This window comes from Synchytrium microbalum (assembly GCF_006535985.1).
Source record: "Synchytrium microbalum strain JEL517 chromosome Unknown SmJEL517_scf0002, whole genome shotgun sequence".
In the NCBI taxonomy this organism is placed as follows: domain Eukaryota; kingdom Fungi; phylum Chytridiomycota; class Chytridiomycetes; order Synchytriales; family Synchytriaceae; genus Synchytrium; species Synchytrium microbalum.
The window spans coordinates 625,253-649,666 of NW_022158351.1; the positions used below are offsets into that span (position 1 = coordinate 625,253).

Here is a 24,414-nt window from a genome sequence, read left to right on the forward strand (position 1 = left end):
AATGGAGTGCGAGGACCACAATAGGAGTAAATGATTGAGAATACAATGTGCATATAAATCACAAAAGGGATATGTGCTTGATTTAGTTGCATGAAGCGTGTTTAAAGATATTGGAGAAGGTTACAAAGCGGTATAGACACATGAATGCTGTTACAAGTACAAAGTTCTAACGTTATAAATTATTGACAAATATTACTAGAAGCGGCTGGCTGAGGCCTTTCTTCTGCGGCTGTTGACGCTGTTGCCCCTCATGCTGCTACTGATGCTTCCCACGTGTCCTTTGGACGTTGAGCTTGTAGCTTCATAGCAGCCAACTCTGTACACATTTGAGCCTGTAGACTGCCGCAGAAGTAGTTTTAGCTTAAATGGCACTAATTTGAGCCAAACGCTTTCAGTCCAGCGAACAAAACGTCTTCTAGTGCACATCCGCACTCATTTTGGACGCCTGTAATCGACAGCTTTTTGCGTGAAGTGTTGATCTTAAATTGTCATTTTTGAAACATTTTACGATTTACACTTGGACAATCATAAGAAACAAGCCCGTAGTCGCGGACCAGAAAAGTATTGGAACTGCTTCCGTCTTTGAATCTAGTACAAGCGACAGATTCGACATGTTCAAGCCTGCTCGCCGCAAAATCATCAAGTCATCAAACTCCAATACAAGCTATTAAGTTCCACAACTCTCGACTCCATAGCTAACACAAACCGTCATCTTAAAAAATAAGCCCTGCATGCCTTCACAATAACGAATGGAAGTCCGTCTCATGTAACCTCACGTGGGCAAAAGGACATCATGGATTTGTTTCGTGAGCACAAGATCAAAACACCAAACAGCAACTATAGCTACATAACAACATGTTGCAAATACTGGTAGTAGCTCTTGTCGCCTCCTTAACGTCAGTAGTGTCTGCTCAATTCACTGGAGGTTTCAGTCCAAGGAATGCTCCATACGGAGGTTTTGGTACGTAAGGATGTTTTAACTCTGTTATTTGGTTCTGCGGGAGTGCATCGCCCAAATTTAAACGCTATTACGTTTCCTTTAGGTGGTGCCACTGGTTGTTCATCAAGTTTCATCCCTGTAATTTTTGTTCATGGAAATGGAGACAATTCCGCTGCTTGGAGTGCCAGCTCATCTACTGGTGGTGCAGGATCACTAGCTTCATTCCAGGTAGCTCATGAAGTTATTTCTATGGCACTCTGTTCCTATGTCTGCGTTGCATCAAAGTCACAATATTCATCATACTATTCTTAAGGCTGCTGGGTACAACGGCTGTAACTTGTTTGGCATCACTTGGTTGTCTACCTCACAACAAGGATCTCCCCAGTACAATTATCACTCAGAAACTACCGCCAACCTAATTGGCAACTTTATTCAAGATGTGAAGACATACACAGGCAAGACAACGGTAGCGTTGGTCACCCACAGTATGGGCGTTACTGTCAGTCTGCATGCATTGGAGTATCTGAGTCTGTACACGTCCGTTTCGACTTTCATCGCAATCTCTGGAGGAATGCAGGGGCTTGATAGTTGTCTCCTCACCGGTGCTGCTAATCCATTGAGCTCGACTTGCGGTAGTCAAAACATTTATGACAGCAACGTGTTTGGATTTTATCCAAGTGGTAAGTTTCAGCTTTTCGCATTTAGTCGTTTGTCGCTTACATCTTTACAACACAGGATCCATCTACTATCCAAATCCACGAATGGGTACCAGTGCTACCAATGCATTCGAACTGGCTGCCACTAAACACGCTGGCATTACCTTTTATGCCATCTATTCCGGCACGTCTGACGAGATTACTTGCTATACTGCCGTATGTGTCGTCTGCAAAATTGACAACAATGAGATTTGTGAACTCACATGCACCACAACTCTTAGACAAATTGCAAATCTGGTCTTTTCAAAACTGGCTCTACTAATCTCAAGGCCCAGCTCAATGTGGGAAGCGGATCGCCTAGTGTGAACACTGCTGGGACTGATGATACGTGTTGCGTCGGCCACTTCAGAGCCAGGAGCAACACCGGGGCCATTCAAGTAAACATGGTAAAGAACGGATGTAGCGGGACCACCGCGTGCTGCACCGGGTATTCTGCCACCTGTATTAGTGCATAGTCAAAAGGAACACCATTCAAAGCCGTAATTTGTATGGAGAGGCTTAATGTGTATACATGTTTATCAAGGCTTATTGTTTACAAACTGATGTGCAATATTACTTTACATAGTCTTCATATATAGGTGACATGAGTCTTACACTTCTTCCTCCTCATCAGAACCATCTCCTCTAGCTTTCTCTAAATCTTTTCGCTCTTTATCTAGTCTGATTTGTCGTTCGAGAGCCTTGTCACGTTCCAAGTCCTTTTCAGTCAAAATAATTCGACACCCGGCAATAGGACATTCAGCTCCAGCTGGACTTTTGCTGAGATGGTTCATTATTCCTGCATATGAGTACGAATGGTTGCATTTTTTACATGTATATGGGTCTTCCATAGTCTTGCCCTGTTTTGCAGAATTGCAGAGTATGAGTTTGATCTGCAGAGCAGAGACTGAAACCCTGAAAGCACTCACGAGAAGAGGACACATAAAGCTCTTCTTATCGACATTCATTTCCACATCATCGTCATCCTCTTCACCTCTACCTTCTCCAAAGTCGACCTCAATCTCACACATCCTGAATGGTTTGTTGGCATTTGGACCTGCACTGTGTAATCCCTCTCGAAACGTCTTGTAGTCTCTTACATTATAATACTTTTCAGCTGGTGTCTTGCTTGTATATGTTTCAACAGCAGCAGCTAGCCGAGCTTTATACTCGTCTTCGAGATTGTTTGGTGGTGGATTCATGCTCTTCAATTCTTCCAGTACGGCTTTTGAGCGAGCAGCGAATGCTACATGGTCCAAGTAGTCGCGCATGGCGGTGTCTAGTTCTGTTAAATGATCGAGCTTTTCTTGTTTGTCAAAAGATGTTGAATCTGCCAACTCGACAGCAGTTGTTTTGATGATTTGCAAGATGAGATTATTGTCGTCATTGACTTTGTTAAATCCATTGATAATAGGGGTAAGCTAATTCGATAGAAAATAATGTGAGCAAAAATGAGAGTCACTCGCTTTGCCATTATGAGCATAGATTTCATAGACAGAGTGCCGCTTACTTTTCGGTCTAGGGATGCAGCTGCCATCTGTCTCACTCTATACACTAAGGTATCCTATTGATCTGCTTTCTGCTATTCTATGTGTTTTGAAATGTTGGAATTTGGAGGAAGAAGAGAGCAAGAAGATCGTGACGACGGTGTAGACAGTAACGGGCCAGCGAGCGGAGCGATTTATTACTCGAACTACGAACTACTAGAAATGAACGCTCATCATAGTTCAAGCAAGAGATGACGCGTTTCGTATCTAACAAGGTAGAAAGCGACGCAAAGGCATACCACTCTGATGAGCTTCCTCCATATCAAAAGCACACTCACGACTAATCAATGTATATGTTCAATTGTACACTATTATGACTACGATGCAGGTTGATTTCGCGTGGCAGAGCTCCTGCTTCAAACAAGTGCTAATCCTTCTTGGCTTTAAAGGCTCTACGAGCTTCCATCCAGACCCTGAAGTCCTTGATAATCACTGCCAAGAAAGGTACAGCAACTGGGACAAACAATGGCATGTACACGGCATATCGATGTTCAGTCGGGAAGTAGAGAAGCGATACCATTGTAGGATTGAAGAAAGCTTCTTCAGCCAATACTGTAGCACGACGTGCGGCAGACATGCTAGCATCCACATGATTGTGTTTGATGCCTTCCTTGACCTTGGAGTTAAAGCAGATCGTTAAGGCCAAAGAAAATAGGTGTCTATCGAGAATACTGAGAGTGACTCATCTACCTCCTTCAAAGCACTCAAAGAACCCTCGACCAATATCTTGATTTCATCCTTGACTACCATGTTTCCCATATCAGTCACCAACGTGAGCAATGATTTCAGTGTGCTAATAGCATCGGAAGCACATTGCAAAGTTCGTTTACGGACTAGTCGATCCAGCTCAAATAGTGTTATACCATATAATGGAGCTGTCGCATATGTTATGACTGTATCTGGTGGCTGTTTGAAGAGAGATGTGATGAGGAGGGAAAAAGAATTGAAACACAAGTCTCTCCAGCTTCTTACCAGCACTTGATCAGCAATAACAACGGAAGAAACACCAACAAGTCCTCTCATTTGAGCAACCACAATCTCCAAGAAAGGCTTTAGATCGTCACGAGTAAACTTCAAAATCTTGTTGATGGTCGTCGTTGTTGTATTGTTTGGTGGATTTGTGATTGTTATTCCACCCCATTGCGGTATCAAGAATGCATTTGTTTCCAGTTTGTGACCTATTGATGTTTGGAATCAGTTCGAAGTGAAAAAAGAACACTGAATATTGAAGGTCAAGGATTACCGTTTGGACGTAAGATATGAAGAGGTATTACAGAAGCCTCAGGAACGTACAAGACAAAGTTAAGCGGCGGCGACGACGATACGAATGATGCTATTAAAGTGAATCGTTTGTAAGGCAACAACCCAGCAGAAGAGTGGACAAAAGCCCCATGGTGCCCACCTAGATTCCATTCGGCAGAGTTAATAAAGTGCTTGAGTGATTCTGTTTCAATAGCAAACCATGTTCCCTTATCATCCGTTTGTGGTTTAGGTGTAATTGGCAAACCGGCATAGTGTTGAATCTTGTCGAAACCAAAATTAAGACCGAGACAGGAAAACCCAACACATATAATAATCCATACCTGAGACGACACAGTAAACGTTGACACTTTGGCAAGGCGACTCAAGAATCCCTTTAAATATGCTATGGAGCATAGGTGAGGCAAAAGGAGTACATCAAGTCGAACTTGTTGCATAAGCTTACCATTCACAGCTTGATCAATATCCCAAGACACTAGTAAATCAGCTGGATTTCCATTAAATAGACTCAGCACAAGTTGAAATTCATCTGCAAACTTGACAACTCTCATGCTATCGTGATCCTCCTAGAAAGATGTGCAATGCCAAAAATATTGAGGTCACTATACTGATGAAGGTTATAATTGCATCACCTACATTCAGCATGGTTTTCGCAGCAAATACTTTCTGTAAAGCCTTTTGTTCACCAGAAAACACGCCAGCGATAACTCGAATCACTACATCTGTCAACTTGTCTTGTTGTTTACATATAGGAGGTGGCACTTCCAAGAATATACTTCTGCGTTGTCCTATATGTACAGTATCCCGTATTCCACCACATGTAATATGAAGGCTGTATACACCTGTTTCACCATCTAGATCATCATTGTTGACCAAGTCTTGCAATGTCTTGAGGTTTGATTTGGGTAGCGCTGATATAGACGTTGTAAATTGCAAATTCACTCTAGTTGTGTTTGCAATATACGCTGTTTGCTGAAACATCTCATTCAAGGAGTCTGATGTTTCATCAGCAACGAAAGGTTCAAGTTTGAATGCATGGGCGATGAGTTCCACGTGAATTGTAAACACTGTATCCAGAGCCTAGATGACAATAAATATTAACACTAAGTCAACTGATAAAACCGTCTGATACGATGTGAAGATTTACGTTTGGATTTGACCAAGATGTAATATCTTGATGTGGTAATGGAGCACGATAAATCTCTGTAGTCTTGTACCAAATGGGCAAGCCTATGACGAGAGCCACCAAAAATGAACATACAATCCATCTCCGCACGGTTCCTATATGTGCAATTGGTTTGACTGTGTGTCAGCTTAAAGTGTTTGATGGCAGACGTTTTACGCTCAAGTAAATGGAGAAGAAGGCCGTGTACTTACTGGAATCAGCAATTTCCTTTTCAACCTGATCACTCAGATCTTGTCTCTCTACTACGGAAGTGCTTTTCTTTTTCGTGGTCGCGTCCGTCATATTATTGCTAGTTTTGAAAAAAACTGAAATGGACGCAGAAGCTCAAAGAGGAGGAGCTTGAATGAATTTTCGACAGCTACTAGGAAGGAAATACTAATGGAATTAATGACGTGCTTCTTGAATTCAGGTCGTTGCTACGAGTTTAGTGCCTTTCTTCATCGTTGATCAAACTATGGCAAACGCGCCGAATCAACTATTGGATGATTATAAAGCTACTATATGCATGGTTGACGAATCTACAGTAGTGAAGGAGCTCGAAGGCGTAACAGCCATCCCTTATCGTTGTTTGAAGAGGAGCTCGAAGCCGTAACAGCCGTCCCTTATGCTTGTTTGAAGATGGTGATTGCTGAAACTCCAGAAGTGCTACATCCGAGGTGCTTCTCACGTGAAGCTGAAAACCGTGGACTCGGTGTATCATTGATGGAACGCCTCATGAACATAGATATTAGAACATCAATCCTAAAGAGTGACTACCGATCGGATCCTCGTATACTCGATATGACCAACACCCTCTTCTATAATCAAGATCCTGTTCAACCACGATTCGATGAACGTCGCTTGAGGCCCATTATTGAAATCCGAGACGAAGTATTCCCAACTCCTGCAATGTTTTTAAAGCATCGTGGCGAAGAATATGCAACGACTCCCATCTCCATTCGTAACGAAACCGAAGCAGATTCGATCATGCATCTCATAAAATTCCTCGTCTCTGAAGGCTTCAATCCATCTTCCATCAATATCGTCACTTCATATTGTGCCCAATCGAAACTCGTCAATAGTCTAGCTGCAGCGTCTGAATTGAAGGTCAAAGTCTCGACTCTGGATGCATGTGCTGGTGAAGCAGCCATCGTCATTGTATCAACTGTCCGAAGCTCCCCTCGTACCAAGTTTACGACGTTGTCGCTGCTCTAACGAGAGCACAAGTCGGCCTCATCATATTAAGCCATGCAAAAGTGTTGCAATATGAACCTGAATTGTCAAATGTAATGCAGTTGATGGGGAGGAAGACATAAGTATACTAAGGGAGGAAGACGACGTTCTTGGGGGACTTGCTCAGATATCCACCAAGAGTTTATAAATGTATGTTGTGAAAGTTACTTGTTAGTGTCCATGGAGATGAGCAAGGATGATTGATTGCAGCTCCATATGTTGTATGGCTTGCTAGAAGGAATTCTTGGGGGTGAATTGGTATATTGATGAATATTGCTGGAAGGAATTTCAGGAGATGAGAAAGGATGATTGCTTCTGTACATGTTGTATGTCGTGCTAGGAGAAATATATGGTGGTGAATTGGGATATTGATGAATATTGCTGGAAGGAATTTCATTGAATGGTCCCACATACGAATCTTGCTAACAATCTGTAGACGACTTTGTTGTGCATGAACATATGTTCAAACAAAGAAACTCTTCAAATCCAAACGCGCTCTTGTGCTCTGTTTATGAATAACGTTACGACTATGTTGCACGAAAATACAAAGCATGAGGTTTTTAAAACTATCTTTTTCCTTTACAAACATCGTACAACTACTACCGAGCTTCTTGTTTTGCATCCTTATGCTGAATATTGAGTGTGACGGAATCCACAATCCTCTCCAAGACGACAGCCTCCTGGCTTTGCAAAGTAACGACAGACACTTAAAAACAGAGAAAGGTAAAATTAGCCTACAACATTTTTTCGTATTATAAGAACAAGACACGACAAGAAAACCAAATTACTTTTTGTTGGTTACTCGTCCTGCTCGACATGAACCTCCATTCACAAATCCAGATCGGTCCGTACTTTTACCATTGACAGATCGACCATTCACAAATCCAGATCGTTCACTACCACTACCATTACCAGATCGACCACCAAGTTGATGATGTTGTTGTTGTGGATGAGTAGTATATGGAATTGGTGAGTTATGATAACGGGTACGACTTCCTTCTGGTGGATTGTATTCCTTCTCAAAAGCTGGATACTCATATTCTGCTTGAATAGGAAGTTCTGCAGTAGACGATGGATAATTATGAAGAGGTTCTAATGATGGTGGAGGTGGTGGTGTTTGAATCTGTTGATGGTGCCCTACATTGGCTGGGTGACTTCGGTGGTAAAGATTGTTTGGCTGACTTTGATGGTGTTTCCGATAATTGCTTGGATAACCATGATGAATTCCATTTGTTGCCTGACTTTGATGATAGAATCCAGTATGATCGACGTTGTGGTTGCGATGATTTACATTGCTACTACCCAGTTCAATACCACCAACGCCACCATTACTACATCCAGTATTTGGCAAGGTTGAAGCGAGATTGTGGTGGAGCAGAATACGGAGTTGAAGATGGTGATGGTGACATCATTGGAACTGCAAATATGGTACTACTAGGCATTGGCATCATGGCTTGTGGCAGAGGCGTGTAATTGTATACGTTGGAACTCTTATATACGGGAGTTTGACACCCTGGCGCTCCGTGCCCATAAAATGATGGTGGAGCACTATACACATTTTGTGGTTGTTGATGATGTGTTCGTGGTTGCTGTGCAAAGCCAGCTGGCTGACCTTGGCCAAACAGATGATCATATTGACTGTTTACTGCAGGTTGAATAGTCTGAGCAGATACGATGGGTACAGCCGTAGTAGCTGATACTCCTGGACGTTGAGGCATCTGCATAGTGATAGCAGCAGCATGATCAGCACCAATTGGTCGATGAATTGGTGTTGATTGTTCTCTACTAGGACTACTACTATTGTCAACAACAGGATGCTCGACATTTGGACTCAGTTCTGGCACGCTGCTGTTCAGTTTCTGTGCCGAAACATGCAAGCCAGGTTCCACAGTCGAGTCGTGCATGCCTTTGGTAGAGCCTAATTCAGCAGCCTTATGTTCAGCCTTCGTATATGTTACTGACAAACCATTTACTGTTTTGTTCATATGCGTAGTGCTCGGATTTGGACTCGATTTGGGCATAACATTCAAGTTGTGCTCCTTGTTATATGTTACCGACAAGCCATTTACTTTTCTATTCATTTGAATGGTATTAGGATTCGAGTTTTGCGTAACATTTGGACACGATTTGGGCATAACATTCACTTCATGCTCCAAATTCGAGTTTTGGTTGACACAGGGGCTGAATTTGGGTATCCTATTATACAATTCATTTTGCGAATTCGGGTCTTGTATGCCATTTGGACTCGGTTTGGGCATACTTTCATTCAATTTTTGTGCCAAAACATTCAACTGATGGTTCACATCTGAGTTTTGTAAACCAGTTGGACTCCATCTGGGCATATCATTCCAGTTATGGGTCAAATTCGAGTCGGGAACAGCACTCAGACTCGATTTTGGCATATCATACGAATCTGAACGTATGTTATTCAACTTGGGCAATACGTTCGAATGAGGATGGCCATTCGATTTCGATGACACGTCGTTGGACGTGTTTATCGAGTCTTTGGGTGCCATGTATGTCGATTTGTTGGAAGAGACAACAGGGCCTGCCGCGGCGGGCCTAGTTTGCATAATGGTGGGAGTACTAACACCACCACCATTTAAACTATTCTTTAATCCTGCAGTAACAGGGGCAGACGAGGATGACGCTGCTCCTGGTACTGCTTCGTTTGCCTTTGTCTGCTTCAAAGCATCACGAGCAGGACAAGCAGCAGTAAGTTGATCAATGGTGATGTTCAAATCACACTTGTTCTCAACTAAAACTGCATATGCTATTTCTCGAGGAAATCCCATTTCAACGAATCGAGAGACCATTTCATCCACATTTGGAGACAATGAAGAAGTCGGCTCATTGGGTGATTCACGAGCCTTCTTCTTTCCTTTTTTGTTCTGACTCGTTGTTGATTGTTGAGGTAGTATAGCAGTGGATTCCTCTACATTTCGAGATGTAGCTGGTTGTGGTTTGCTTCCTATTGCTGCAGCTGGTACAAGTGCTGAGGGCTGTGACTTTTTATTGATTGCGGCGGGTGGCAGAATTGTGGTGTTGCCTTGCTGTTTATTGGAAGCAGCAGGAGTAACGGGCTCGACTTTATTCTTCTTGTTCCTTTTCTTGTTCTTCTTCTTTTTTGATGAAGATGCTTCAAATGCTTCAGCATGAGATTCTGTTGGAATACAGGTGTCAATCCTGGTCATTGCCGTTCTTTGTTTTTTGGCAATCGCGAGACTCACTCTTCATTTCTTCAAGTTTTTGTTCTTCTTCTTGACGGATCTCTGCTTCCTTCTTCAATTTCTCATCCATCTTGACTTCAAAAGCAGTTTTGGACTCGACAGAGTCATCAGCTCGAGAAGTGGGATTAGCAACACCGACACCATGACCTTTTGCAAATGGCTTTCCAGCCAACTGTCAAAACGAAAACATATTTGTAAGTACAGTCCAAGCGGTCTATGCCGACAACCAATTGTGTATAAGGCGAACCTTGAGAAGCTTGTTATAGATGACCACAAGTTCAGCACGCTGTTGAGGAGTAGGCATCTTTACATTGCTTGAAGAGGAAGTCATATCAAGTCTATCCTTTATGAATTCTTCAAGACTCTCGTAGCGTCCATGAGAGACCTTGTAAGAAGCTCCCTAATTATGAAATGATTCAGAGGGGAGTTGCTGCACATCGCAAACAACGAAACCACCACGCACATGTTCAATTAGCAAATCAAAGGCCATGATGAGACCGCGCTCAGCAGCTAGACCGAGAGCAGATTTGTTCTGATGATCAAAAACTTCCAATGGAGAATCGTTGCTGAGTAACCATGCTACTGAGTCCAATGAGCATGAGAGAATGGCAACAGATAAAGCTGTTCGCTTCTTTGCATCGACTTCATCAACGTGGCCACCTGGTGATTGAAAAGGTGTTATTTGAAAACCGATATACAACCAACTACCCCCAATTTAGTTACTGGCCTTACCAAAAGAACAAACAGTAGAGAGCATTTCAGGCATATTCGTCCGAGCAGCAATATGAATCAAAGGCTCTCCTGGATGTCGACCCCGCTTGCTAATGAATTCTGAACCACAGCCACTGATTCCACTAGCCAACAAGTCTCGTGCAGCTTGTACGTCCTTTTCTCTGACTTTTTGAAAGGCCAGAGAGCGTTTAGCTTGTTGATCTTTCTCCCATTTCTCTTGAGCAGCTCGTTCTTCAGCTTGAGCTTTCTTACGACCAAAGTCTTCTTCGCTTTTACGCCTATTTTCTTCACGTCGTTTCTGTTCGGCTGCACGTTTCTCTTTACGTTCCTGTTCTACTCTGATTTCTATAAACGAAACGGTCATGACTGATAAATTGCTTTTGATATGCGGACAGGCGAACAAAAAAGAGAACAAAGTTGCCGAATGCGAATCAGGCTTTCATGGAGCCAAAATCTTTTCCCACAAACATCGACTCTACGAAACACACCTTCTTCTCGTCTAGCCTTAGCAGCTTTAGCACGACGTTGTTCAGCAGCCTCATCTCTTGGACAAGGAGGTTTCGCTTTAGGAGCCGTACGAGGAGTAAATCGACCAAATGGAGGAGCAGGCGTGAATCGACCAAATCGAGGACTTGATGATCGGTAATCTGCTTCATCGTCAAAATAACCATACTCTCCATAGTCTTAAAACAAAATGAGACGTCAGGAAAGCGAAAAAAAATCGGCAGAGTCATCCGTGTGAATGATACCTTCATCGTCCTCGTCCTCTTCATCTTCGTCCTCTTCAAAGAAAGAGAACGGAGAAGGACCACCAAATGGCGAGCGATGACCGAACTATTATAGCGTCAGTATCTGTGCATGTAAGTTCCAGGCACTTGGTCTTCAAGACAAACATTACCATCATTGAGAAAATCAACGCGTCCAACATTTCGTCATCAATTTGGAACTTGTCGTTTGCACCTTTTCTATGACGTTCTATGACATCTTTTGCCTCTTGAAGCTAACAAAGGAACCGAAATCAGATACAGACACTTTGACACCTGAAGCTACGAAGCTCACTCTTTGAAATTGAGATGTAGCTACAAAATGGTAATTGTTAGTCAGTAAATATATCAAGAAATGTATCATATTATTGATATGTACTCGTCAACAAGCGACTAGTAGGTACTTACTATCCGAGTCAGGATTCTTATCAGGATGCACAAGAAGAGCCTATAATATTTACATTAGGTTAAATGATAGATTCAGCAGACATCGCAGAGGCTTCCATACCTGTTTCTTGTAAGCTTTAATAACCTCTTCATCAGAAGCTGATCTTTCAACGCTCAATATGGCATAAGCTTCTTCGAGCCTAAGAGTCGCCTTGCGAGCCGCCGCCATTACGTTCTAGCTTCTTGATATAGTTCTTTGCCAGAATTTGTTGGCTAATTATCCGGTTCTCCTCGATGCCTGTCAAGAATTAAATGTTTCAACGAATTTAGAAGTTGAAGCTTGTCGCATCAGAGACCAAAAAGAACGCGTTTACCGCTGTCGAGATAGTCTACATGTCTACATCATTATTCACGCGTAAAATAATTAAAACATTATTTAATGTTCCCCCTGGTCCTTGTATATTTAGACGACAAGTGTGTCGAACTCCTCCCCAACATTTAACAATTAAGACATGGAATCATTAACTAAATCCGTATCTTCTGGAGCACTAATCGCAGTCGCAGTGGCACTTATACATGATCCATTGCTAGTCTCGCTGTGTCTGTCGGTCCTAGCTGCTTATTGGACATACCATGCAATCTCCTTGGTTGGAGGTGTCTTTGTTGCAAAAGGCCAATTCGGAAAGGACTTGCTCAAACCAAACATGCCTGTATTGTATGTACTTGATATCTTACACGTGATCTGTTCTTGAAGGTGGTTGTCGAAGTGGGTGGTGGAAGTGACATTCGGTGATCTTGTTGTTGATGTGTTGATCCAAGTGCAGCTCGACATAGAGCGCCTGATTTTCTTGTTGGGTTCGGTCTACATTTGAATTTTCATTGAAGAAACCAACGCTACTGTATTCGATTACATAGACCGGAGAGTCAAGGTGTCGTTGCTGGAGCAGTCTACTTTGCAGTCATGTTTCTCTTCATTCCAATCCCATTTGTCCAATGGTTTGCTTGGGGATCTATTGAGCATGGTGGTGGTGTACCTACTTTCCCGCATGAAAAGGTATGGGTGATACGTTGTGAGACTTTACAGTTTATGTCGAGCTGTATTTCTTCTTAGTGTCTGGGGGTTTTGTTGTTGTTGGGCCACCAATTTCATCTAACCTCTCTTCTTCGTCATATAGCTAGGACAGTTTCTATCTGGACTATTAGCACTTTTAAGCATGCTCCTCTTGGGATTCGCGGACGATGTACTCGACATTCGATGGAGAGTGAAACTATGGTTTCCCATGTTTGCTTCAATCCCGCTCTTGACTGTCTATTATGTCACCTATGGAGTCACGCATATCAAGGTGCCATTGCTATTTAGAGCCTTTGTCGGCACTGATCTTGTAGATCTTGGTATGAAACACCTGTTGCTCGTTACTTCAAGCAATTCATTGAAACGGTAACATGTTTTTGTGCAGGACCATTCTATTACGTCTACATGTCATTCTTCTGTGTCTTTTGTACCAACTCTGTCAACATCCTCGCTGGCATAAACGGTGTGGAAGGAGGCCAGTCTCTAATCCTAGCTCTCTCGATCGTCTCAAACGACCTGTACCAAACCTATACATCCGATAATCGACTTACAGTAGAAGCACATCTCACCAGCCTCTTCTTTATACTACCATTCATCGGCGTGACTATTGGGTATCTCTTCCAGAACTGGTATCCAGCCAAAGTATTTGGTGGAGACACATATGCATACTTTGCTGGAATGATATTCGCAGTTGTAGGAATACTAGGTCACTTTTCGCAAACTGTTCTGCTGTTTCATATACCGCAGATTTTTAATTTCTTGTATTCGTGTCCGCAAGTGTTTGGATTTGTAGAATGTCCAAGGCATAGGATGCCAACGTAAGTTGTCTCGCTTTGTTGAATAGCAAAATATATCGTATGAGTTTGAACTATTCAACTCACTCGTTGTTCTTGATTAGGTTAAACCACAAGACACTTAAACTAGAAGCGTCACGAGTGAAACTAAACAAGACAGGCAGTTTAGGTCGAGGAATGATTCGATTCCTTGAGATATTCTATCTGGTTCATGTCAATAGAGATCCAAAGACTCACGAAATGCTAGACTGCAATAATCTGACATTAATAAATCTGATACTAGTCAGATGTGGATCGTTAAGGGAATGGCAGACTACACTTGCGGTCATGGCAGTGCAAGTACTTGGATCCATACTTGCTATAACGATACGATATGCACTGGTGCATGTGGTGTACAACTAGTAGAAATGATGTGAACATAGTCTCAAGCTTGTAGTAAAACAATGTCTTTTCTTATACTTAAAAATAATTGCATTTGTTATAATGATAATCTATACAATTTTTACAAGTTACAGCCTATCTTGAAGCAGCAGCACGTTCAGACTCTTTATATTGAATGAAAGCCACCAGATTATCAAGCGCCTCACGACCTCGAGCATACAATGTCCCATCCCGCTTCCTATCTACACCTTTTATCTTGACTCGCACAGCCTGCACCGAATCCTTCAACCTCCTCAAAAAGTCACATCCAACAAACACCGGCTCATCATAATCAAACGATGCATCCGAATACACGTCAAATATAGCATCCAGGGCTTCAAACACTACTTCGGTAGACGGACTGCCTGCAATCAGAGCAAGTAACAGTAATCCTACTTGACGGTTTTCGGGGATGCGGTCTGGTCGATTTACCAGTAGGGATAATACGTGCAGTGATTTGATGATGAGGGATGGTGGATTTGTTGCAGTTGTACATAGGGCTATTAGCGCATCTAGTTGTTGGTTCGTGTATGGCTATGAGTCCAATAAAGACGATGCGTGAGATTGAGAATCGAGGAGAAAAAACCCCCCGCAAAATATGGTATACGAATGTTGGTACTCACGATATCCATCTTCAATCCACTAATCCCTCGACTCATAGCCCACATGATACCAACAGCACCCTCCAAAGCTTCCAAATCAACCACCGGAGCAACAGCACTATTACTAGTATTGCTAGTGGTACGATTGGCGATATCAATCAACCAAGTCCACATGGTTGCGATATCACTACTACTCTGACTAGCAAACCATGACTTGTCAACACCCATAGTCAAAGTCTCCAGACACGACAAGGCTCGGACTCGAGTTCCTTGCACAGATGCAGCTAATGATGCTGGTATTATGGTGGTTGATGACTCAATTTGAGACAATTGAGCCAAGAGTGGGAAGAGAGATGGTGCTGTTGAAGTCATTATTTGAGTTATAAATGCTGCTGAGTCAGATTCTTGTGAATCTTCTTCTTCTTCAACAGCTGCATCCATGGGGTCTACATCGTCTTGATCTCCATTCACATCCTCCCAACCTACACGAGACAGTGTTGGATACGGTTAGCAAAAAAAACCATGAGGACTTTTGCATACAACAGCTTGGAATGGTATTTGCTTTTTATGGTCAGAATTAGCATGGGCAATTTTTCGATCCACATAGTTGTTTTCAGAACAGGTCTGATAAATTGTTCTCGTCCTCCCAAAAAGCAAACATTTCAAATAGTCCTGAGTCACAAGCAATTGGATCGAGCTTACCTCGTTGATTGACATCATCTCCCAAAGCGTTAGCCAAGACTTCCAGAGCATAATGGACAGTGAGGAAATGCGATTCCAGTATTGCAATAGCAGTCTAAAGAGAAAGAAATATGAGCGAAAAAAAATCACTTCAATAGAATAATGATGGTTACCTGAGCTTTCAACACTTTGGTGGAAGTAGCCACTTCCTCATCATGATCATGGCCCATCTGCATATCACCATCCTCAGTTGTTTGTGGTGTCACTGGTGCCTTACTAACCACATCCACTTGAAACTCTTGTTCCAATTCAACAGCCTTGGCCAAAGTGACGGCAACGTCGAGTGACGACAAGGCAGATGTAGTAGCTGGTATTACAGCATTCATCATGACTTGAGATCTACTACTCAATGTCGATGTGGAAGTTGCACTGGCGACATTATATACGATACTGGCTGCCAAGACTCGAACCATCATTCGATTCTCGTCGTCGTAAACCGAGAAGGATTGGTTATCTGGTTGACTGGCACCAGACGCAGCTACTTCCATCAAGGAAGCAATCAAGTCTGGATGGGATGTATGTAGTGAGATTGATAGTAGTGTGTTTTCGGAATCGTCAGTCAGAACGTTGAGACACTGTAGGGAAGCCTTAATGACTGGTATTGGTATTTTCCGGGATGGGAAGCTGGTGGAGACCATGAAGGCGAGTATGGGTGGTGATGAGGTCACAGCAGAGAGAGCTCCTTCGAGTGTTTCGATAAAAAGTTGGAGAAGCAAGAGACATTGTTCTGCCAACCGATACAGAGGTATCTCTTTGGAATTGTCATGGAGTGATGCATCCACAGTCGAACATGGTGTTATCGTCTGAGCTATCTGGTGGTAGGTGGCAGAGGAATATCAGCTGCTAAAAAATGGAAGAAATCGATTTACGAGGCATTGACAGCTCCTCCTTTAACGTACTCGATTCAGATGTGACAAGAGCAAGTCAAACACATTCTTCTTCATCATCTCTTCCAAGACAGAGACTTCGTCATCCAATGCCAAATTTCTGTTTGAAGAAAAAATGTAAAAGCCTTCAAGATGAAAAAAAAAAAAAACTTGTCTAGTGATTACCTCAAGGCTCCAATGATTTCCACGGCGACTTCAGGATTTGGATCAGCCATAGCCTTTGAGAGTTCTCCAATGACATTATTAGCGAGCATCAGCTGTCGAGTTTGAGGATTTTCAGCAGCCAAATGTGCGATTGCTGATGCCGTCCAAGCTCGGTCATCCACATCCAAAGACGATAGCTAATGAGAAATAAGTAATTAATTGTGAGTATTAAAGAAAGATACACGATGCAAAATAGGTACCTTTTTTAGGATGGGAATGGTTTGCTGGTTTGCAGCATTGTCCAGTGGCAGTTCATTCTCGATGAATGAACTAGCTGCAGATGCAGCAGCACCCGTCTTTGTTGACAGTGGACTGGGTCGACTGCGCTTGTACCTAGTTTGCTTCTTCGACTTGGTCATCGCTCTTGGACGGAGCTTTGAGTGTTGAGAAAAAATGCAGGAACTGTAATAAGAATTATTACATAACAATTAATAATCACGAATCACGTCAATTGCGACCGTTAATGGCATTAGCGGTCGGGAAAGTCAATAACACATGCGTTGGGTTATTGGGATAGAGTATCTGCGGCGCAGCCTCGCCGACGACAATGACGAGATACTCTATCGGTGGGCTTTTGACGCGACACGACCATCTTTTACAGGAACTGGGTGTTGGGCTGCAGCTGACTGCTCGTATGAAAAAGGGAGACGTGTTTTGATAGTTGTGGTCGTAATGTAGTTTGTAATGTCGTGTGGTCGTATTAGAAACTATTTTTTTTTCCATGTTTAAAAACGAATGAAACATTGAACATAAGAACCATTGAACACAGAAACGAGACAACAAGCGGAAATCACGACGTCGACAGACATCAAAAGCTCCCATGGCTGCAGTCACTTATGTTCTCTATACTTGTGATTGCAGCTGAAACTGTGCTTTTGCGCCATTCGCAACAAACGCTTAAGAATCAGTGCCCTGTCTGGCCACATCTATCGGGGTTGGCACTAAAGATGGCTCATCACACAATGAACCTCTGGATGGTACGCTTAGTACCTGTTTTAGCTGCTCTTCTTAATTCCAGTCGAGAGGTCAACATCAGACACACCAGTTCAGTATTGGCGTGCTCGGTGCAAGCAATAGAGCATCATTTTGAAGATGGGCTCGAACTGGTTTACCTGGAAAATGGATACTCATCTGGCAGGCTGGTGCTCTTGAAGTAGTTCCTTGTTCTAGAAAGTCAACGTGGTGGTGGTGAAAAGGCGCTGAATTGTATTTTTAAGTAATGCTTTGCCTTTCAAGTATATAGACAATGTTGAAAGCTATGCTCTGTCGGTTTTCCTACACATACCAGTTCTTGCACTTGTTTACTGCCAGTTGCGGCATCAATCTTGTTGCTCAATGTACAACAAACCCAGTCAGTCGGTCTACTCTTCCAATCCAACCAATGTCTATTCAATTGCCTCTAATTACAAAAGATCTAACAATCTGCACCGCTCAAGTCTCCCTCACCATCCTACGTTGGTCTACAATAGCGCAAACTCTGTCATAGCCACAGAGCTTTCTCACAGACCTATCTGGCATAGAATCCACACACCATTGGTGCTTTGTCTCAGTCGTGCTTCCATCTGTGTTTGGTCTCAATCATGCTTTAGCAGCTTTCGAGTCCAGGAACAGATGATAGAGATTGCTGCATCGCTCAACGATGGTGAAAACGCCAATCTTAATGTGTAGTAATAGTGAAGCTAGACGAGGATAGTTCGTGTTTGATCAAATGTTGAAAACTATGGGACCAAGTAACTTACTATCTGCACGGGTCTCCATCTCGGCTAATCAAACGACTTAACATTAGCATACCAATCCTGTGAATAGTTTGGATCTTGTCTCGCCATGTCGAGAACATGCATCTGCTTGTACCCTCGTTGATGGTCTGACATGTGAGGAGCCTCCTTCCCTAGTTAGCCTGTTGCAGCTGGATTCCAGTATTTCGACACGAGGCTACACGAATATATGGACTAATGGTCGATTCTTCCATTACACTGCGCGTGATGTCCATGGGAATCTCTGAATGCAAAGTCATGGTGTTTACGTAGCTTGAGGAGTGCTAGATTATACTGCAAGCTTCACGAATGACCTCTGTATACGAGTATGTTCGAGCAATAATTGCTATGAAGATGACCAGTTGATGTGATCTCTTGTGGAAACTCTGCAAATTCAAAAACTGCAAGCAGCGACTCGACGAACGGAAACTGCGACAGGAGCTACAGACCGAATGAAAGACGTACAAGTCGTCAGGCGCGTCAATTTTGCTTTTGAATTTTAAAGATTCAACAGTCTCAAAAGGAGTTTCAAATTACAAAGTTACGTGTCGGCATCGTTAGGACATAAACCGGTAGTTTCAGCGTCGATATTGACAGATCCTCGATTTTGATAACAATTCTCAGTAGATCCACTCTTCAAACACACATGCATTGTCTATATATGTTGATCTTTATTTATGTTGATCTTTTACACACAACCTCTTCTAATTACCAAAACTCTAACAATCTAAACCACTCACATCTCCCTCAGAATCATATGCTGGTTTGCAATAGCGCAAACACCATCATTGTCATAGAACTCGGTCTGACATTGACCCATCCCATCGCTATTCAGTCTTAATCGTGCCTGAATTCCAAGCCTGCCGCCTTCGGTATGATGAGCAACTCGGGGCTCTCTGTAATAGATGATGGTGTAGTCTGTATTGATTGGGGAGAGGCCACCTTTGAATCCTCGAGGACTGAAGAAGGAACTCATTCCTGAGCCAGAGTCTCCAGCATTGGTTAAACTCAATGTCCAATCCCTATGCACCGTCGTGTAAAATGAGTATAACCGCAACAGAGATGAAATCAGCAGCAGAGAGACGTAGTGTATTACCATGGAACCAGCGTTCCGTCACGCTCTTTGATAAAGTGAAAGTCTGCAACGATTGGCCTAAACCATGCTTCAGCCTTCGCCACATACTTCTTTGAGTCTTCGTCAGTAGCAGTTCCGCTCCTAAACTTGTCGAATCGGCGCCAGACATCCGATCCCCAGTCGGTCGTCACGTTAATTCCTTGAAGGGAAAAGACACGTCAACACAAAAAAGCATAGAAGTTTAAGCAAAATACAACGAAATTATGGTCAAGTAAGAGCTTACCTTCCAATGGATAGTCAGGATGAAAGGAAGTACTTTCAGTCCGAATATTTAAGGGAGGAATCTCAGAGTCTGTAGGTGGCTTCAAGTATCTCCCAGCTTTCTTGTCAGCTTCTATAGCATATGGTTCAAATTTATGCACAATCTCCATAGCCTTGGATTTTAATGGTCGAATCAACAAGACTTCGGCTCGAGCTAGTATCTTTTTAGGATCATCCTTGGCAGTAATTGTAGAGAATAAATGAGCGGTGGATTTGGTAACTTGAAGCTCCCCGACATTCGTGACTAGAATCTTGTTCGTTGGTACAGGCCTGAATATTTCCATGGGCAGAGTTAGATAGGTTATGTTGTACGCATAGCATCATATGTTTACGGTACCTGTAGAGATGCATTGAAAGTTTTGCAAGTTTGTAAACAGGTTTCCCAACTTCCGGCTTGATGTTTGCCTGTTCTCGACAAATGTATGCCATCAAAGTAGTCACTGGGCCTCCATGGCACTGATATGGTGACCATGGTCCATGGCAAAAGTTTGTAGGAGCCCTAGCGAAGTGTTGTCCAGGTTGGTTGGGGGCTTTTAACGGCTTTATTTGATTGTCTGGTTCTGGTCTACATCACAGCAGCGAAATGTTGCAAAGAAGCACAGCTTGCCTCAATCACAAATTACACTAGCATTGAAGAATTGCATGCATAATTCACAATAAAATTCATTTACGGTCTTCCTTTCACTCATTGAGTATTCCCTGAAACGTTCTTTGCGTACATACCATTCAGTTTCAGCAAGACGCTGAAAGAAGAAACCGCCTGCTGTATCCTTCAACTCGACAGGTACTTTGATCTGTTTGGCCAAATGATGGCCTACTTGGGCCACTCTCTCCTTAGAACGATCCATCGTGTTTGTTAGAAAAGGTGAGTAAGCATGTGAGTGACATCACCAGTGCCAAAAACACAATTATAAAGCGATGGCAACCGGAATTCGTCACTGACCTTGATACGGCAATTTATATGAAAATACAAGTCTAGGATTTCTAGTGCACGGCCTCCAAGATTCAAGAACTCTGCATGGATTTTCGTGGAAGATGCTGTATTTTCTTTGTAACGGCATATTACAGGACGTGTTTTTCACGTACATACACAATGATGGACACGTATAAATTGCATATATTTAGATAAATTCCGTTACTCTAGTCTTGCAGAGTGGTGTATTTCATCGTCGACTTTTGCCAAAACCCAGACCCTTGCAAAAAAACATCAGCAAGCAGCAAACGAGAGTTTGAATAGAGTAGAGGTAGAATAGTGTGGTGAACTTGATGCCATCGCCACCAAAGCCTTGGGAAAGAGCAGGAGGAGCAGCAGGAGTCAATCCAACTAGTACACCATCGTCAGCTGGTCCATCTTCGTATACATCGACCACCACAACTAATTCCATGTCAACTGCCGGAGCTCCTGCTGTCCCTGCTAGAACTGGTGCGGTCAGTACTGTATCTGGCCTGAATCGTCCTGGTACCTATACAGAATCTCTTCCTTTTTCCTTGAACATCAAGTCACGCACATTCACTGACATCATCGTTTTGAAACGTAGCAATGCCGTATGGTTCAACGTACGGACAATCTGCTTATGGCTCCTCATACGGCGCATCGCCATACTCATCGAGCTATTCATCGCCATATGGCTCAACGTACGGAAGTAGTTATGGCGGTGTAGGTGGTTATGGATCTACGATGGGAAGTTATGGATCGACCATGGGCGGCTACTCCTCGCCCTACAACCGATTTGGAAGCTCGTATGGTGGCGCTAGTGCTTACTCTAGTCCATACAACAGATTCGGAAGTATGGGAGGAATGGGAGGAGGGTAAGACCAAAAAGTCACGTTTCCGTAAAGCTTGGAACGCACCATGCTTAACTCTTTTATCTCATTAGGTACTCTGGATATGGTAGTCCATATAATCGATTCGGTGGTGCTCCAGGAATGCCAGGTCAACCAGAAGAAATCAGTTTAACACAACGAATGGAACAATCAACCCAGAACGCATTCATGGTATTGGACAATATAGTACAGGCATTCGGAGGTTTCTCACAAATGCTTGAATCAACCTTCCATGGTGAGTGACTCTAATCGAGTCTTAGTTCTACAGACTATCGCCTTTTTTCTCCCCGTTGGAAATCCTTCAGACTTTCTCACCCGGTTATTCCAATTTAGCTACGCATTCGAGTTTCATGGCAATGGTTGGAGTAGCAGAACAGTTTGGCCACTTACGGAACTACTTGGGCCAAGTATTATCCATCGTGGCTCTGATACGCTATGTTCGAGATATAGGATACCGGATAGTAGGCAAAGCACCACCAGCAAACCCAGCCGAAATATCAACAGATAATTTTACCAAGTTTGAACAAACATCACAACAGTCCACACGACCATTATGGCTGTTTGCATCACTAGTAATAGGTCTACCATGGCTCATTTCTCGCCTGATTTCAAGTCTAAACAACAAGAGATTGGAATCTGTAGCAGCTGGTACAGGTTTACCTGGTACTGCAGGTGCACCAGGAGAGCCTGGTAAAGACCCAAATAATCCCAATGTCGCTAATCCTGCTGGGTTGATTGGACCAGATGGACGACCATTGACTTCATCGCAAATACGACAATTGGAATTCTGTAGAGGATTATATGATTTCAATGGCGAAACACCCGCAGAATTGACATTTAGGAAGGGTGATGTGATTGCTATACTGAGCAAAATTGATCCTGCTACGGGTATGACTGGAGAATGGTGGAGAGGAAGAATGCAGTCGGGTACAATTGGAATGTTCCCAGCCAACTATGTAGAGGTATGCAAACCGGATCTGTTTTTCCCCCTCTCGTATTCTCACACTCTTTTCGTGTTACAGATAATTGATAAGAAGACACCATCATCGTCCGGAATGCCACCTGCAACCACTGACAGCCGAGCCGGCAATCCGGCATTAAACCCAGCTGCTTTTGCTGAGAATAATAATACCAACACTAGCATCAACACTCCTAGCTTAAATCCTACCGATTTTACAGCACAATAGGTAGTTTTGTGATTAAGAACAACAGCAACCTTTAGTTTACAAACATTGTATTATAATATAAGTTCTCGTTGACCTCCTTTTATGTATCTTGTTGTTTCAAATGCCACACAGTTTACTCGTACAAAGAGCAAGCTTCTATATGACTTGAGGCACATCACTATCCTCATTCACCTTGGCCCTCTTCTTCACATTCCCATTAGAACTACTCGTATCAGTAGGCCCACCACTACCATTTACTTCCGCCAACTGATACAAATCGTCCCTCCTCTGATTCAACACCGGCATCTCCATCCTAATCTTGTTCAAATACTTTAAATCAATCTCACCAATAGCAAAAGTCGGTGCCGCCGTGTTACTACAATGCGCGATAACCTGTCCCCAAGGGTCGACGATAATTGCATGCCCATATGATTCTCGCTTTGGATTATGTTTGCCTGTAAGTGCTGAAGCAATTACATAACACTGGGTTTCGATAGCTCGTGCTCGTATTAATGGTTCCCAGTGAGCCAGGCCTGTTGGAACAGTGAATGCGGATGGGTATGTGAGGATGTCTGCTCCTCGCCTAACGGGATTGAGAGTGTTTGTTTGTAAGATAGGATTTGGTGCGTTGATTCTGATTGGCTCTACCTCCTTAACAACCATGAGAGCTCAGGAAACCTCAAATCAAAGCACACCATGAGCCCGACTTTGCCAATAGGCGTTTCAACGGGTGATACAATAGTAGGACCTGGTACTGTACCAGCGCTTTCCATTAGTTTCGGACCATCTTTGATGTCCTAAGTGACGTTTAGCGCAAGTTTAGTTGTATGGCAGGATTTGCAACCTATTTAGGTTCATACATACCACGTCAAACAAATGTATCTTGCGATAAACTGAAGCTATTAGACCTTCAGCGTTTATCACTATGTGTGTGTTGTATAATCGGTCTTTGAATGGCTAGTAGCGAGCAAAACAGTTGACCGTTAGAGCTAATTCCTCCATTGATGCAAGTTCATCATAGATTCACTTTCAATTCCGCCCTCTGAACGACCAAATCTGACATACCGATGTTTCATGCACTCCAGCAGATATCCAGACATTCGATGTTTTAGCAGCATCTTTCAAACCCGCGACAAATTTACCAATGTCCAGTGATTCAGTGAGTGAGAGAGCCTGATCCTTGTTTTCAGCGATGAAATCCGATGCTTCTGGTAAAAATACCATAGAAGCTCCACGGGCAGCACTTTGTCTATGAAGAAATGTGAAGGTGTCAGAAGATGCAACACGAAATATCCAATGTTAAAATGTGCACCATTTCTTTCAAATCGTCAACGTTGCAATCGTATAATGGTAATTCAAACGTTGGTATTAACAGTCTCAAAGTGTGTTCGTACCTGATAATGTCGACACAAGATGCCAGATTTGACTCGACCGCAGCACTAGCACAAAACTGGCCCACAGAAGCGAGCATCTTCATCATAGTAAAACGATGCACGTCTAAATTAGGTGCACTTTCCGATACGGTAGTGGGCTTCTTTTCCCTTTCGACTTTAAATTCGTGACCTCCTTCTAAACCGAACGCCGAGAGCTTCTCAGGTCTA

The 24,414-nt window shown here is 43.0% G+C and overlaps 5 protein-coding genes across 5 annotated transcripts; 2 read left to right on the forward strand and 3 right to left on the reverse strand.

Annotated features, from left to right (window-relative positions):
* Positions 1–3,549: 3,549 nt before the first annotated feature.
* Positions 3,550–5,910, reverse strand: SmJEL517_g00595 (uncharacterized protein; the record flags this gene model as incomplete). The annotated part of the gene is made up of 9 exons (XM_031166524.1): positions 3,550–3,798; positions 3,873–4,088; positions 4,155–4,360; positions 4,426–4,705; positions 4,766–4,827; positions 4,888–5,008; positions 5,079–5,522; positions 5,590–5,723; positions 5,820–5,910. The coding sequence occupies 9 exons, from the start codon at positions 5,908–5,910 to the stop codon at positions 3,550–3,552; spliced, it is 1,803 nt and encodes a 600-aa protein (XP_031027549.1).
* A 6,555-nt stretch (positions 5,911–12,465) lies between these two features.
* On the forward strand, positions 12,466–14,221 carry SMI596 (phospho-N-acetylmuramoyl-pentapeptide-transferase; the record flags this gene model as incomplete). Its single annotated transcript, XM_031166525.1, has 5 exons — positions 12,466–12,668; positions 12,869–13,007; positions 13,129–13,345; positions 13,411–13,843; positions 13,924–14,221. 5 exons carry the CDS (start codon positions 12,466–12,468, stop codon positions 14,219–14,221), a joined length of 1,290 nt encoding a protein of 429 aa, XP_031027552.1.
* A 114-nt stretch (positions 14,222–14,335) lies between these two features.
* Positions 14,336–17,032, reverse strand: SmJEL517_g00597 (uncharacterized protein; the record flags this gene model as incomplete). The annotated part of the gene is made up of 7 exons (XM_031166526.1): positions 14,336–14,773; positions 14,863–15,323; positions 15,544–15,637; positions 15,696–16,394; positions 16,482–16,569; positions 16,635–16,810; positions 16,874–17,032. 7 exons carry the CDS (start codon positions 17,030–17,032, stop codon positions 14,336–14,338), a joined length of 2,115 nt encoding a protein of 704 aa, XP_031027551.1.
* Positions 17,033–21,089: 4,057 nt separating this feature from the next.
* On the forward strand, positions 21,090–22,834 carry SmJEL517_g00598 (uncharacterized protein; the record flags this gene model as incomplete). The annotated part of the gene is made up of 5 exons (XM_031166527.1): positions 21,090–21,282; positions 21,362–21,632; positions 21,701–21,882; positions 21,981–22,609; positions 22,670–22,834. 5 exons carry the CDS (start codon positions 21,090–21,092, stop codon positions 22,832–22,834), a joined length of 1,440 nt encoding a protein of 479 aa, XP_031027548.1.
* Positions 22,835–22,969: 135 nt separating this feature from the next.
* On the reverse strand, positions 22,970–24,290 carry SmJEL517_g00599 (uncharacterized protein; the record flags this gene model as incomplete). Its single annotated transcript, XM_031166528.1, has 5 exons — positions 22,970–23,396; positions 23,462–23,610; positions 23,678–23,770; positions 23,879–24,062; positions 24,208–24,290. 5 exons carry the CDS (start codon positions 24,288–24,290, stop codon positions 22,970–22,972), a joined length of 936 nt encoding a protein of 311 aa, XP_031027547.1.
* Positions 24,291–24,414: the final 124 nt, after the last annotated feature.